Below are 13,368 nucleotides of genomic sequence, written 5' to 3' on the forward strand. Positions count from 1 at the left end.
TTATATCTCTTCACAAGTATGGAATGCTAAGAGAACTCTGGCAGTTAAAGTTAGCTGGGCCACAGTTTGAGCTTTTTGCTTCTAGAATCTGATTAACTCGTCTTTGTTGTTTTAACAAATTAATAGTTAGGCATGATTTCCTGAAAGTAAAAGGCATAATCAAATCTTCTGGAATGAACATTCAGAAAGATGTGTTAGTAGATAAAAATGGATTTAAAAATGAGTGATAATTGTCATATTCAAGCTGTTGATAATATTTTAAAATTCTGACTTTTTATATTGTCTCTCCCTACAGAAGTTTTTGTGTAAAACTAATAAATGAAATAAGCTTAAATATACTCGAGCTGCTCAACGTTAAATATATTTATCTTTTGTTATCTGAAGATGGTTGTTTTCTTTTAAAGGCACGAGCAAGGTTGGAATTGAGAGAGGAAGCAACTAAAGAAGATGCTGAGGACATAGTTGAAATTATGAAATACAGGTAAGAATACATTTTTAAATGGTATTATAAATGAAATAAAACATTCATGAAATGAAATAAAATGGTCATCATTCTGTCTTAATTTATATATTTAATTAGGCCAAGCAAAATTATTTTTAGTTAATGCATTTGATCACTTATTTTCCTAGGAACAAATTATACTTTCCTGGATTGAAATATTCCTATGTAAATAATCTTTACATGTTAAAAAAATTGTTTTTTGAATGAGTAATTTTAAAATTGGGTCATTTTTTAATATTTATTTGGCTGCCTTGGGTCTTAGTTGTAGCATGTGGGATCTTTGTTGCAGCCTGCAGACTCTCTATAGGCTTGGTTACCCTGAGGCATGTGGGATCTCAGTTCCCAGACCAGGTACTGAACCTGGATCCCCTGCATTGCATAGCGGATTCTTAAGCACTGGACTACCAGGGAAGTCCCTGAATGATCACTGATACATTCACATAGTTCTAAAATCAATTTTAAAAAAAATGTACTTTGAGAAGGCTTGCCTCATCCTATTTACTCTCCACCCTTCCTCTTTACCAGGACACCCATTCAGTTCAGTTCAGTTCATTTCAGTCGCTCAGTCATGTCCAACTCTTGGCAACCCCATGAATCGCAGCACGCCAGGCCTCCCTGTCCATCACCAACTCCCGGAGTTCACTCAGACTTGCGTCCATCAAGTCTGTGATGCCATCCAGCCATCTCATCCTCGGTCGTCCCCTTCTCCTCCTGCCCCCAATCCCTCCCAGCATCAGAGTCTTTTCCAATGAGTCAACTCTTCCCATGAGGTGGCCAAAGTACTGGAGTTTCAGCTTCAGCATTATTCCTTCCAAAGAAATCCCAGGGCTGATCTTCAGAATGGACTGGTTGGATCTCCCTGCAGTCCAAGGGACTCTCAAGAGTCTTCTCCAACACCACAGTTCAAAAGCATCAATTCTTCGGTGCTCAGCTTTCTTCACAGTCCAACACTCACATCCATACATGACCAGTGGCAAAACCATAGCCTTGACTAGACGGACCTTAGTCGGCAAAGTAACGTCTCTGCTTTTGAATATGCTGTCTAGGTTGGTCATAACTTTTCTTCCAAGGACTAAGCGTCTTTTAATTTCATGACTGCAGTCACCATCTGCAGTGAGTTTGGAGCCCAAAAAAATAAAGTCTGACACTGTTTCCACTGTTTCTCCATCTATTTCCCATGGAGTGATGGGACCGGATGCCATGATCTTTGTTTTCTGAATGTTGAGCTTTAAGCCAACTTTTTCACTCTCCTCTTTTACTTTCATCAAGAGGCTTTTGAGTTCCTCTTCACTTTCTGCCATAAGGGTGATGTCACCTGCATACCTGAGGTTATTGATATTTCTCCTGGCAATCTTGATTCCAGCTTGTGTTTCTTGCAGTCCAGCGTTTCTCATGATGTACTCTGCATAGAAGTTAAATAAGCAGGGTGACAATATACAGCCTTGACATACTCCTTTCCCTATTTGGAACCAGTCTGTTGTTCCATGGCCAATTCTAACTGTTGCTTCCTGGCCTGCATACAGATTTCTCAAGAGGCAGGTCAAGTGGTCTGGTATTCCCATCTCTTTCATAATTTTCCACAGTTTCTTGTGATCCACACAGTCAAAGGCTTTGGCATAGTCAATAGAGCAGAAGTAGATGTTTTTCTGGAACTCTCTTGCTTTTTCGATGATCCAGCGGATGTTGGCAATTTGATCTCTGGTTCCTCTGCCTTTTCTAAAATCAGCTTGAACATCAGGAAGTTCACAGTTCATGTATTGCTGAAGACTGGCTTGGAGAATTTTGAGCATTACTTTACTAGCATGTGAGATGAGTGCAATTGTGCGGTAGTTTGAGCATTCTTTGGCACTGCCTTTCTTTCATTACTTTCTTATAAATAGCATATGACTTACACTGTTGTTCTGTACTTTATATATCAAAATGATTATCACACTGCACGTCCATCACCAACCCCACAGTTACAATTTATTTTCTTGTGATGAGAACTTTAAAGATCTTCTCTCTAGCAACTTTCAAATATACAATACAGTATTACTAACTAGTCACCATGCTTATATTACTTAAATTTATAACTGGAAACTTGTACCTTTTGACCTCCTTCACCCATTTCACCCACCCCACCCCTTATCATCCCCTGCTCTCCCCCGCCCCCCCAGCCTCTAGCAACTGCCAATCCATTTTCTTACATCTTTCTTATAAAGATATAAGTTTTTTTTAATTTGACAGTATATCTAGGGATCTTTCCTTGTTAGGACATAGAAAGTTTTTTTTTACAGCTACATAGTATTCTATTGTTTAGATATACTGTGATATACCATAGTTTATTTAATCAGTCACCCATTGCTAGACACATGAACATTTTCCATTCTTTTGCTATTGCAAACAGTGCTACAATGAGTAATCTCTGTGAGATACTTCATGTGTGGTAAGTGTATTCTAAGAAATGATATTTCTGGGTTCAAGGATCAATAAATGCATTAGGATTTGACAAACATTGCTAGTATGTGACTTTTGCATTTTATATCATTTGGTAGATCATATTTCTTAGAAGACAGAAAAGAAAAAAATTTGTATTTTAACTGATAATATATGACTACCTTAGATATGCGGTTTTTTAAAAAATCCGTTAACCTAGAAGAACACATCAGATGGTAAACTGCTTGTGGTCAAGGACAACAAACAAAGACACAGACAAAGACACATGTTTTTTGCTTTGTTTTTTTTTGTTTTTGTGCTTCTTGGGCTTTTTGGTTTCCTATTATGCATGTTAACTTTTAAGAAGGGGCATATGAGAAAACGTCTTATTCTGATTATTTTAGATAGGCATTTCAGTTACAAATTTTTTAATAGGTTTACACATTCATATACCTCAAAATTCCAAAGTTCAAACAGTATTTAATGGTAAAAGTTTCTTCATATACTGTTAACTAGCTACCTAGTTCTTCCTCTTCCCTAGTGACAACAAATCAATTTTTGTGTGATTTCAGATAAAAAATATACATTACAACTCCATATCTGTATATTCTTTTCCCCCTTTTATAGACAAAAGGTAGCATACACATTGTGTACCTCAGTTTTTTCACTAAGAAAATGATCTTGAAATCATTCCATGTCAATGCCTAAAGAGTGTCCGTTTATTTTTCACAACTGCAGTGTTTCATTGTGTGGCTTTATCATAATTTAGAAATTAGTTCTTTTTAATATGCTCTCACAGTACTTAAAATATAAATCTGTTAGGAATCTGAGGCTGCAAAAATACTAATTTAAAGATGAAATTATTTTGTTAAGTAATTTTTTTTTTTCCCTAAGAGCTACTGTTCTGGGCTTGCTTGGAGTCAGGACCAATTGTTTCTCTTTAGCTCTGAGTGAAAGTGGTACAGCATTGCTGCCAGTTTGGGCTTTAAAATCTGACCTGGAGCTGCCATGGACACGAATGGACAGGGAAGGATGCCATGGATGGACAGAGAAGCCTGGCGGGCCACAGTCCATGGGGTCGCAAAGAGTCAGACATGACTGAGCAACTGAACTGAACTGGAGCTGCCTTGGCAAGTTACACTCTGCTTTTCAGTCTCCTTTTGTGTAGAACTCAACACAAAGGATTATGCTGTGAGATCTTGGACGTGGGGTATCTCTTCATGGCTGCTCCAGCAAAGCGCAGCCGCTGCTCCTTACCTTGGACGAGGGGTATCTCCTCACCGCTGCCCCTCCTGACCTTGAACATGGAAAAGGCCCTCCTGCGCCACACAGCCACCGCTCCTTGGACATGGGGTGGCTCCTCCCAGCCACCGCCCCTGGCCTCGGACGTGGGATAGCTCCTCTCGGCTGCTCTTGCGCTGTGGTAGCCTGGCATTCTGAACTGCCGCCCCGACCTCGGATGTGGGGTAGCTCCTCTCGGCCGTTCCTACGCCGTAGCTGCCTGGAACTGTCGGCCGCTGCCGCTGACATCGGACATGGGGTAACTCCTCTTGGCCGCCACCCCTCGGCCATGGGGTCCTCCCAGCTTCTGCCCCTGACCTCGGAGGTGGGGTAGCTCCTGTCAGCCGCACTGTGTGCCCTGGTCGCAGCTGCCCGCGCTGTGTGTGCTGGTTGCAGATAGCAAAAAAACATATCATTTTCATTATAGGGGACTGGAATGCAAAAGTAGGAAGTCAAGAAACACCTGGGGTAACAGGCAAATTAGGCCTTGCAATACGGAATGAAGCAGGGCAAAGACTAATAGAGTTTTGCCAAGAAAATGCACTGGTCATAGCAAACATTGTCTTCCAACAACACAAGAGAAGACTCTACACATGGACATCACCAGATGGTCAACACCAAAATCAGATTGATTATATTCCTTGCAGCCAAAGATGGAGAAGCTCTATATAGTCAACAAAAACAAGACCAGGAGCTGACTGTGGCTCAGATCATGAGCTCCTTATTGCCAAATTCAGACTTAAATTGAAGAAAGTGGGGAAAACCAATAGACCATTCAAGTATGACCTAAATCAAATCCCTTATGATTACACAGTGGAAATGAGAAATAGATTTAAGGGTCTAGATCTGATAGAGTGCCTGATGAACTATGGACTGAGGTTCGGGACACTGTACAGGAGAAGGATCAAGACCATCCCCATGGAAAAAAAATGCAAAAAAGCAAAATGGCTGTCTGGGGAGGCCTTACAAATAGCTGTGAAAAGAAGAGAAGCAAAAAGCAAAGGAGAAAAGGAAAGATACAAGCATGTGAATGCAGAGTTCCAAAGAATAGCAAGAAGAGATAAGAAAGCCTTCCTCAGTGATCAATACAAAGAAATAGAGGAAAACAACAAAATGGGAAAGACTAGAGATCTCTTCAAGAAAATTAGAGATACCAAAGAACATTTCACACAAAGGTGGGCTTGATAAAGGACAGAAATGGTATGGACCTAACAGAAGCAGAAGATATTAAGAAGAGGTGGCAAGAATACACGGAAGAACTGTACAAAAAAGATCTTCACGACCAAGATAATCACAATGTTGTGATCACTCACCTAGAGCCAAACATCCTGGAATGTGGGGTCTAGTGGTCCTTAGAAAGCATCACTACGAACAGAGCTAGTGGAGGTGATGGAATTCCAGTTGAGCTATTTCAAATCCTGAAAGATGATGGTGCACTCAATATGCCAGCAAATTTGGAAAACTCAGCAGTGGCCACAGGACTGGAAAAGGTCAGCTTTCATTCCAATCCCAAAGAAAGGCAATACCAAAGAATGCTCAAACTACCGCACAATTGCACTCATCTCACATGCTAGTAAAGTAATGCTCAAAATTCTCCAAGCCAGGCTTCAGCAATACATGAACCGTGAACTCCCTGATGTTCAAGCTGGTTTTAGAAAAGGCAGAGGAACCAGAGATCAAATTGCCAGCATCCGCTGGATCATCGAAAAAGCAAGAGAGTTCCAGAAAAACATCTATTTCTGCTTTATTGACTATGCCAAAGCCTTTGACTGTGGATCACAAGAAACTGTGGAAAATTCTGAAAGAGATAGGAATACCAGACCACCTGACCTGCCTCTTGAGAAACCTATATGCAGGTCAGGAAGCAACAGTTAGAACTGGACATGGAACAACAGACTGGTTCCAAATAGGAAAAGGAGTATGTCAAGGCTGTATATTGTCACCCTGCTTATTTAACTTCTATGCAGAGTACACCATGAGAAACCCTGGACTGGAAGAAGCACAAGCTGGAATCAAGATTGCCAGAAATATCAGAAATATTGGGAGAAATATCAATAACCTCAGATATGCAGGTGACACCACCTTTATGGCCAAAAGTGAAGAGGAACTCAAAAGCCTCTTGATGAAAGTGAAAGAGGAGAGTGAAAAAGTTGTCTTAAAGCTCAACATTCAGAAAACTAAGGTCATGGCATCTGGTCCCATCACTTCATGGGAAACAGATGGGGAAACACTGGAAACAGTGTCAGACTTTATTTTTTTGGGCTCCAAACTCACTGCAGATGGTGATTGCAGTCATGAAATTAAAAGACACTTACTCCTTGGAAGGAAATTTATGACCAACCTAGATAGCATGTTGAAAAGCAGAGACATTGCTTTGCCAACAAAGGTCCGTCTAGTCAAGGCTATGGTTTTTCCAGTGGTCATGTATGGATGTGAGTGTTGGACTGTGAAGAAAGCTGAGCGCCAAAGAATTGATGCGTTTGAACTGTGGTGTTGGAGAAGACTCTTGAGAGTCCCTTGGACTGCAAGGAGATCCAACCAGTCCATTCTGAAGGAGATCAACCCTGGTATTTCTTTGGAAGGAATAATGCTGGAGCTGAAACTCCAGTACTTTGGCCACCTCATGCGAAGAGTTGACTCATTGGAAAAGACTCTCATGCTGGGAGGGATTAGGGGCAGGAGGAGAAGGGGACAACAGAGGATGAGATGGCTGGATGGCATCACTGACTCGATGGACGTGAGTCTGAGTGAACTCCAGGAGTTGGTGATGGACAGGGAGGCCTGGCGTGCTGCGATTCATGGGGTTGCAAAGAGTCGGACACGACTGAGTGACTGAACTGAACTGAAGGCTAAATAAAGTGACAAATGTGATTCTGACACGTTAGTGGACACTCAGTAAACACTATCAATATTGCCAGCTTTGGTGATATGATGATGTGATTGTGCAGATAACTTTTACTGTGACTAATTGCACACATTGAAGGTTTCACAAACTGGCAGATCTCATGTCACAGATCAGAAGTTTCCAAAATTGCCCCTTTCAAAGAATTTCTTGATTCTGACCTTTAGAGCTCTCCGTATACATTGTCCAGTAGCTCTGGACAGATCCTTTTCTTCCTGTCTTTACAGAGAGAGATTTACCTAGTTGGTTCTTCACCCCCTAACTTGTCCCCAGAGGACACCCTGTTCCCTCTAGTGCCTCTGGAAGCATGCTGTATGGGTCGAAGGGCACCCATGCTATTGCCCAAAGGTCTAAGCATTAAGTTGCTTGCCCTTTTAGGTAATCTGTGCAAGAAGCAGAACTTTTCTTCTTAAATCAACATGTCAGAGTTTGTCAGCAACAGTGAGATTATGCTTACAGTTTTTGAAGCTTTAAACACTCTTGAATTGATGTCTTAATTTTTTTATTGCTAGCACAAGAGCAGCTGTCTCATAATGAGTAAAATTACTAACAATTAATGACTACCAATTTTTCATCCATGACCCAGGGCAAAAGGAGCAGTGATCCCCACACAAGACTGAGCCAGACCTGCCTCTGAGTGTTTGAGGGTCTCTGTGGAGGCATGGGCCAACAGTGGCCTGCCATGGGGACAGGGGCACTGGCAGCAGTAGTCCTGGGAGGCATGACATGTGTCGTAAGTCCTCTTGGAGGAGGTAGTTGCCATTAGCCCCACCATACAACCTCTGGGTGGGTGATCAACCAACTGGAGAACAATTATACTGAAGAACTCGCACTGTTGTGAAAGTTCTAGGCTCCACAACAGACTTCCCAACCTGAGGATACAGCAAAGGGACTGAGAATCCCCAGGGAATCTGACTTTGAATGTCAGCGGGATTTGATTACAGAACTTCCACAGGACTGGAGAAACAGAGACTCTTGGAGGGCACAAACAAAATCTTGTGCAAACCAGGTTCCAAGAGAAAGGAGCAGGGACCCCACAAGAGACTGAGCCAGAGTTGCCTGTGAGTGTTTGGGAATGTCAGGCAGAGGTGTGGGTTGGCAGTGGCCTGCTGCAGGGTCAGGGACACTGGCAGCAGCAGTTCTGGGTGGTGCAGCGTGCTGGCATAAATCCTTTTGGAGGAGTTCTGCCATTACCCCTACCATAGTTTGGCTTCAGGCCAAACTATAGGGAGGGAGCACAGTCCCACCCATCAGCAGAAAACTGGATTAAAGATTTACTGAGCATGGCCATGCCCACCGGAAGAAGACCCAGTTTTCCCCACAGTCAGGCCCTCTTATCAGGAAGCTTGCACAAGCCTCTTATTCGTTAGAGAGCAGACAGAATGAACACCACAGTCACAGAAAAATTACCAAAATGATCACATGGATCACAGCTTTGTGTAAGTCAATGAAGCTATGAGCCATGCCATGTAGAGACACCCAAGATGGATGGGTCATGGTGGAGACTTCTGATGAAATTTGGTCCACCGGAGAAAGGAATGACAAACCACTTCAGCATTCTTGCCTTGAGAACTCCGTGAACATTATGAAAAGGCAAAAAGATATGATACAGAAAGATGAATCCCCTGGGTAATTCTGTGCATGCAAGTCGCTTCGATCCTGTTAGACTCTTTGCAGCCCTATGTACTGTAGCCCAACAAGCACCTCTATCCATGGGACTCTCCATGCAAGAATACTGGAGTGGGTTGCCATTTCCTGCTGCAGGGGATTTTCCTGATCAATGAATCAAACCCACCTCATGTCTCCTGCACTGGCGGGTGGGTTCTTTGCCAGTAGTGCAACCTGGGAAGCCCAAGTGGTTAGGTATCCAATATGCTACTGGAGAATAGTGGAGAAACAGCTCCAGAAGGAATGAAGAGGCTGAGCCAAAGTGGAAACAATATCCAGTTGTGGATGTGTCTGGTGGTGAAAGTAAAGTCCAGGGCTGTAAAGAACAGTATCGCATAAGAACCTGGAATGTTAGGTCATGATCAAGGTAAATTGAAAGTGGTCAAACAGGAGATGGCAAGAAGGAGTATCAACATCTTAGGAATTGGTGAACTAAAAAGATGGGAATGGGTGAATTTAGATGACCAATATATCTACTACACTGGGCAAGAATCCCTTAGAAGAAAGGGAGTAGCCCTCACAGTCAAAAAAAGAATCTGAAATGCAGTAGTTGGGAGTGCAGTCTCAAAAACAATAGAATGATCTCGGTTCTTTTCCAAGGCAAACCATTCAACATCACAGGAATCCAAGTCTATGCCCCACCCAACAATTAATGCCAAAGAAGTTGAACGGTTCTATGAAGACCTTCTAGAATGAACACCAAAAAAAGGATGTACTTACTTTTCATCATAGGGAGTTAGAATGCAAAAGTGGGAAGTCAATAGATACGTGGATAACAGGCAAGTTTGGCCTTGGAGTACAGAATGAAGCAAGGCAAAGACTAACGAGTTTTGCCAAGAGAATGTGCTGCACTGGGCATAGCAAACACACTCTTGCAACAACACAGGAGACCACTCTACATGTGGATATCACCAGATGGTCAATACTGAAATCCAGTTGATTATATTCTTTGCAGCCAAAGATGGAGAAGCTCGATGCAGTCAGCAAAAACAAGACCCGGAGCTGACTGTGGCTCAGATCATGAACTCCTTATTGCCAAATTCAGACTTAAATTGAAGAAAATAGGGAAAAACACTAGACCATTCAGGTATAACCTAAATCAAATCCCTCATGATTATAAGTGGAAGTGACAAATAGATTCCAGGGATTAGATTTGACAGATAGAGTTCCTGAAGATCTATGGATAGAGGTTCGTAACACTGTACAGGAGGCAGTGATCAAAACGATCCCAAAGAAGACAGATTGCGAAAAGGCAAAATGGTTGTCTGAGGGAGCCTTACAAATAGCTAAGAAAAGAAGAGACGTGAAAGGCAAAGGAGAAAAGGAAAGATATATCCATCTGAATGCAGAATTCCAAAGAATACCAAGGAGAAAAGCAAGCCTTCGTCAGTAATCAGTGCAAAGAAATAAGAGGAAAACAAAACAATGGGAAAGATTAGAGATCTCTTCAAGAAAATTAGAGATACCAAGGGAGCATTTCATGTAAAGATGGGCACAATAAAGGACAGAAATGGTATGGACCTACCAGAGCAGAAGATATTAAGAAGAGGCAGCAAGAATACACAGAAAACTATACAAAAAAAAAAAATCTTAATGGCCCAGATAAACACAATGGTGTGATCACTCAACCAAAGCCAGACATCCCGGAGTGCGAAGTCAAATGGGACTTAGGAAGCATCACTACGAACAAAGCTAGTGGAGATGATCGAATTCCAGCTGAGCTATTTCAAATCCTGAAAGACGATGCTGTGAAAGTGCTGCACTCCATATGCCAGCAAAATTGGAAGACTCAGCAGTGGCCACAGGACTGAGCGGCTAAACAACAAAAAACCCTTTCAACCAGTTGCTAACTTTTACCTTCTGTATCTTAGTATCTTATTGGTTGAGCATCACACTGTGCTTGAACTATCAATTTTCTCTTTTACATGCCTCAGTACTAGGGTTTAATGGGTCTTGTGGAAAAGGTCAGTTTTCATTCCAATCTCAAAGAAAGGCAATGCCAAAGAATGCTCAAACTACCGCACAATTGCACTCATCTCACACGCTAGTAAAGTAATGCTCAAAATTCTCCAAGCCAGGCTTCAGCAATACATGAACCGTGAACTTCCAGATGTTCAAGCTGGTTTTAGAAAAGGCAGAGGAACCAGAGATCAAATTGCCAACATCCACTGGATCATCGAAAAAGCAAGCAAGAGAGTTCCAGAAAAACATCTACTTCTGCTTTATTGACTATGCCAAAGCCTTTGACTGTGTGGATCACAAGAAACTGTGGAAAATTATGAAAGAGATGGGAATACCAGACTAACTGACCTGCCTCTTGAGAAACCTATATGCAGGTCAGGAAGCAACAGTTAGAACTGGACATGGAACAACAGACTGGTTCCAAGTAGGAAAAGGAGTACGTCAAGGCTGTCTATTGTCACCCTGCTTATTTAACTTCTATGCAGAGTACATCATGAGAAACCCTGGACTGGAAGAAGCTCAAGCTGGAATCAAGATTGCCAGGAGAAATATCAATCACCTCAGATATGCAGATGACACCACCCTTATGGCAGAAAGTGAAGAGGAACTCAAAAGCCTCTTGATGAAATTGAAAGAGGAGAGGGAAAAAGTTGGCTTAAAGCTCAACATTCAGAAAACGAAGATCATGGCATCTGGTCCCATCACTTCATGGGAAAATAGATGGGGAAACATTGGAAACAGTGTCAGACTTTATTTTTTTGGACTCCAGAATCACTGCAGATGGTGATTGCAGCCATGAACTTAATAGACACTTACTCATTGGAAGGAAAGTTGTGACCAACCTAGATAACATGTTGAAAAGCAGAGACATTACTTTGCCAACAAAGGTCCGTCGTGGTCAAGGCTATGGTTTTTCCAGTGGTCATGTATGGATGTGACAGTTGGACTGTAAAGAAAGCTAAGTGCTGAAGAATTGATGCTTTTGAAATGTGGTGTTGGAGAAGACTCTTGAGAGTCCCTTGGACTGCAAGATCCAACCAGTCCATTCTAAAGGAGATCAGTCCTGGGTATTCTTTGGAAGGACTGATGATAAAGCTGAAACTCCAATACTTTATCCACCTCATGGGAAGAGTTGACTCATTGGAAAAGACTCTCATGCTGGGAGGGATTGGGGGCAGGAGGAGAAAGGGACGACCGAGGATGAGATGGCTGGATGGCATCACCGACTCGATGGAGGTGAGTTTGAGTGAACTCCAGGAGTTGGTGATGGACAGGGAGGCCTGGCGTTCTGCAATTCATGGGGTCCCAAAGAGTCGGACATGACTGAGTGACTGAACTGAATAGGCTTGCTGGAAGGGCTAAATCGGACACATGGTTCAGTTCAGGTCATTTGCTCAGTCATGTCCGACTGTGTGACCCTATGGACTGCAGCACACCAGGGTTCCCTCTCCTTCACCTTCTCCTGGAGCTTGTTCAGACTCGATGTCCGTTGATTCAGTGATGCCATCCAACCATCTTGCTCTCTGTTGTTGCTTTCTCCTCCTGCCTTCAGTCTTTCCCAGTATCAGGGTCTTTTCCAATGAGTTGGCTCTTCTTATCAGGTGGCCAAAGTATTGGAGCTTTAGCTTCAGCATCAGTCATTCCAATGAATATTCAGGGTTGATTTCCTTTAGGATTGACTGGTTTGATGCAAGGAGAGCAAACCAGTGCTTGGTAAATAAATATAATTAAGGTATACTAGCTATTATAATTGACATAGTCACCTAAAGCATTTGTGATGACTGTTCTATGAGGAATAAGAATATGGTAAATTATATGGTATGGTCTTCCTTGGTGGCTCAGTGGTAAAGAATCCACCTGCCAATGAAAGGAAGATCTCTTGGAGAAGGAAATGCCAACTTCAGTATTTTCTCCTGGGAAATCTCATGTACAGAGGAGCCTGTACACAAGGCTCCCCTGGTGGACTGCAGTCCATGCGGTTGCAAAAGAGTGGGACGCAACTTAGTGATTAAACAACAAATAATATAGGAAAGTAGTTAATTATAAAAAAAATTATGCTGTATTTCTAGGGAATACACATATTCATCTAATTGTTTTATTAGTTACTACAGTCTTATTTGGATGACTCATTCCTGTATGTACAGCTTATTCTCTTTCATGTGGGCTCTTATCTATTCAGGGAACAAAATGAAGCTGTGTTTTTAATAACCCTTTAAATTCATAACTATAAGCTCCTTAAGGGCAGGAATTGCATCTGTTTTGTTCTACCATGGGAAGCCTACTGTCTAGTGACCAATTTATATTTGATTAATTAACTCATTAAATACCATCTTTGCCTCTGAGCCTGGCTGTGAGATTATATATAAGCCGAGAATTAAGGGCAAGCAATCAGCAACAGGGCTGGACTAGAGAGGATGACTAAGCTCTAACTAGTACTTTCAGACTTCTGGCTAAAATTCACTGTGAATTATGTATTTCTTTCCCTGATGATATTGTGAAAATAAGAAGAAAGCAGCAAGAGCTGGAGAAATAGGTGTATCCTTTAATATCTAACCATCATTACTGCAACTCAGCAGAACCTTTCTACTTCATTCCCAGAGTATTTTCTAACACATTTTATTTGCCAGATGCTGCCCTA

At 42.0% G+C, this 13,368-nt stretch overlaps 1 protein-coding gene across 3 annotated transcripts in view; it reads left to right on the forward strand.

Annotated features, from left to right (window-relative positions):
- MCM8 (minichromosome maintenance 8 homologous recombination repair factor) overlaps positions 1 to 13,368 on the forward strand; it is a 52,591-nt gene that overhangs the window by 37,828 nt on the left and 1,395 nt on the right. For all 3 annotated transcript variants that reach the window (XM_068987293.1, XM_068987295.1, XM_068987294.1), the window contains one exon: positions 405 to 481. In XM_068987293.1, the coding sequence (XP_068843394.1) occupies positions 405 to 481 (77 nt within the window). The remainder of the gene's footprint in view (positions 1 to 404; positions 482 to 13,368) is intronic.

This window comes from Capricornis sumatraensis, chromosome 15 (assembly GCF_032405125.1).
Source record: "Capricornis sumatraensis isolate serow.1 chromosome 15, serow.2, whole genome shotgun sequence".
Taxonomy (NCBI): Eukaryota; Metazoa; Chordata; class Mammalia; order Artiodactyla; family Bovidae; genus Capricornis; species Capricornis sumatraensis.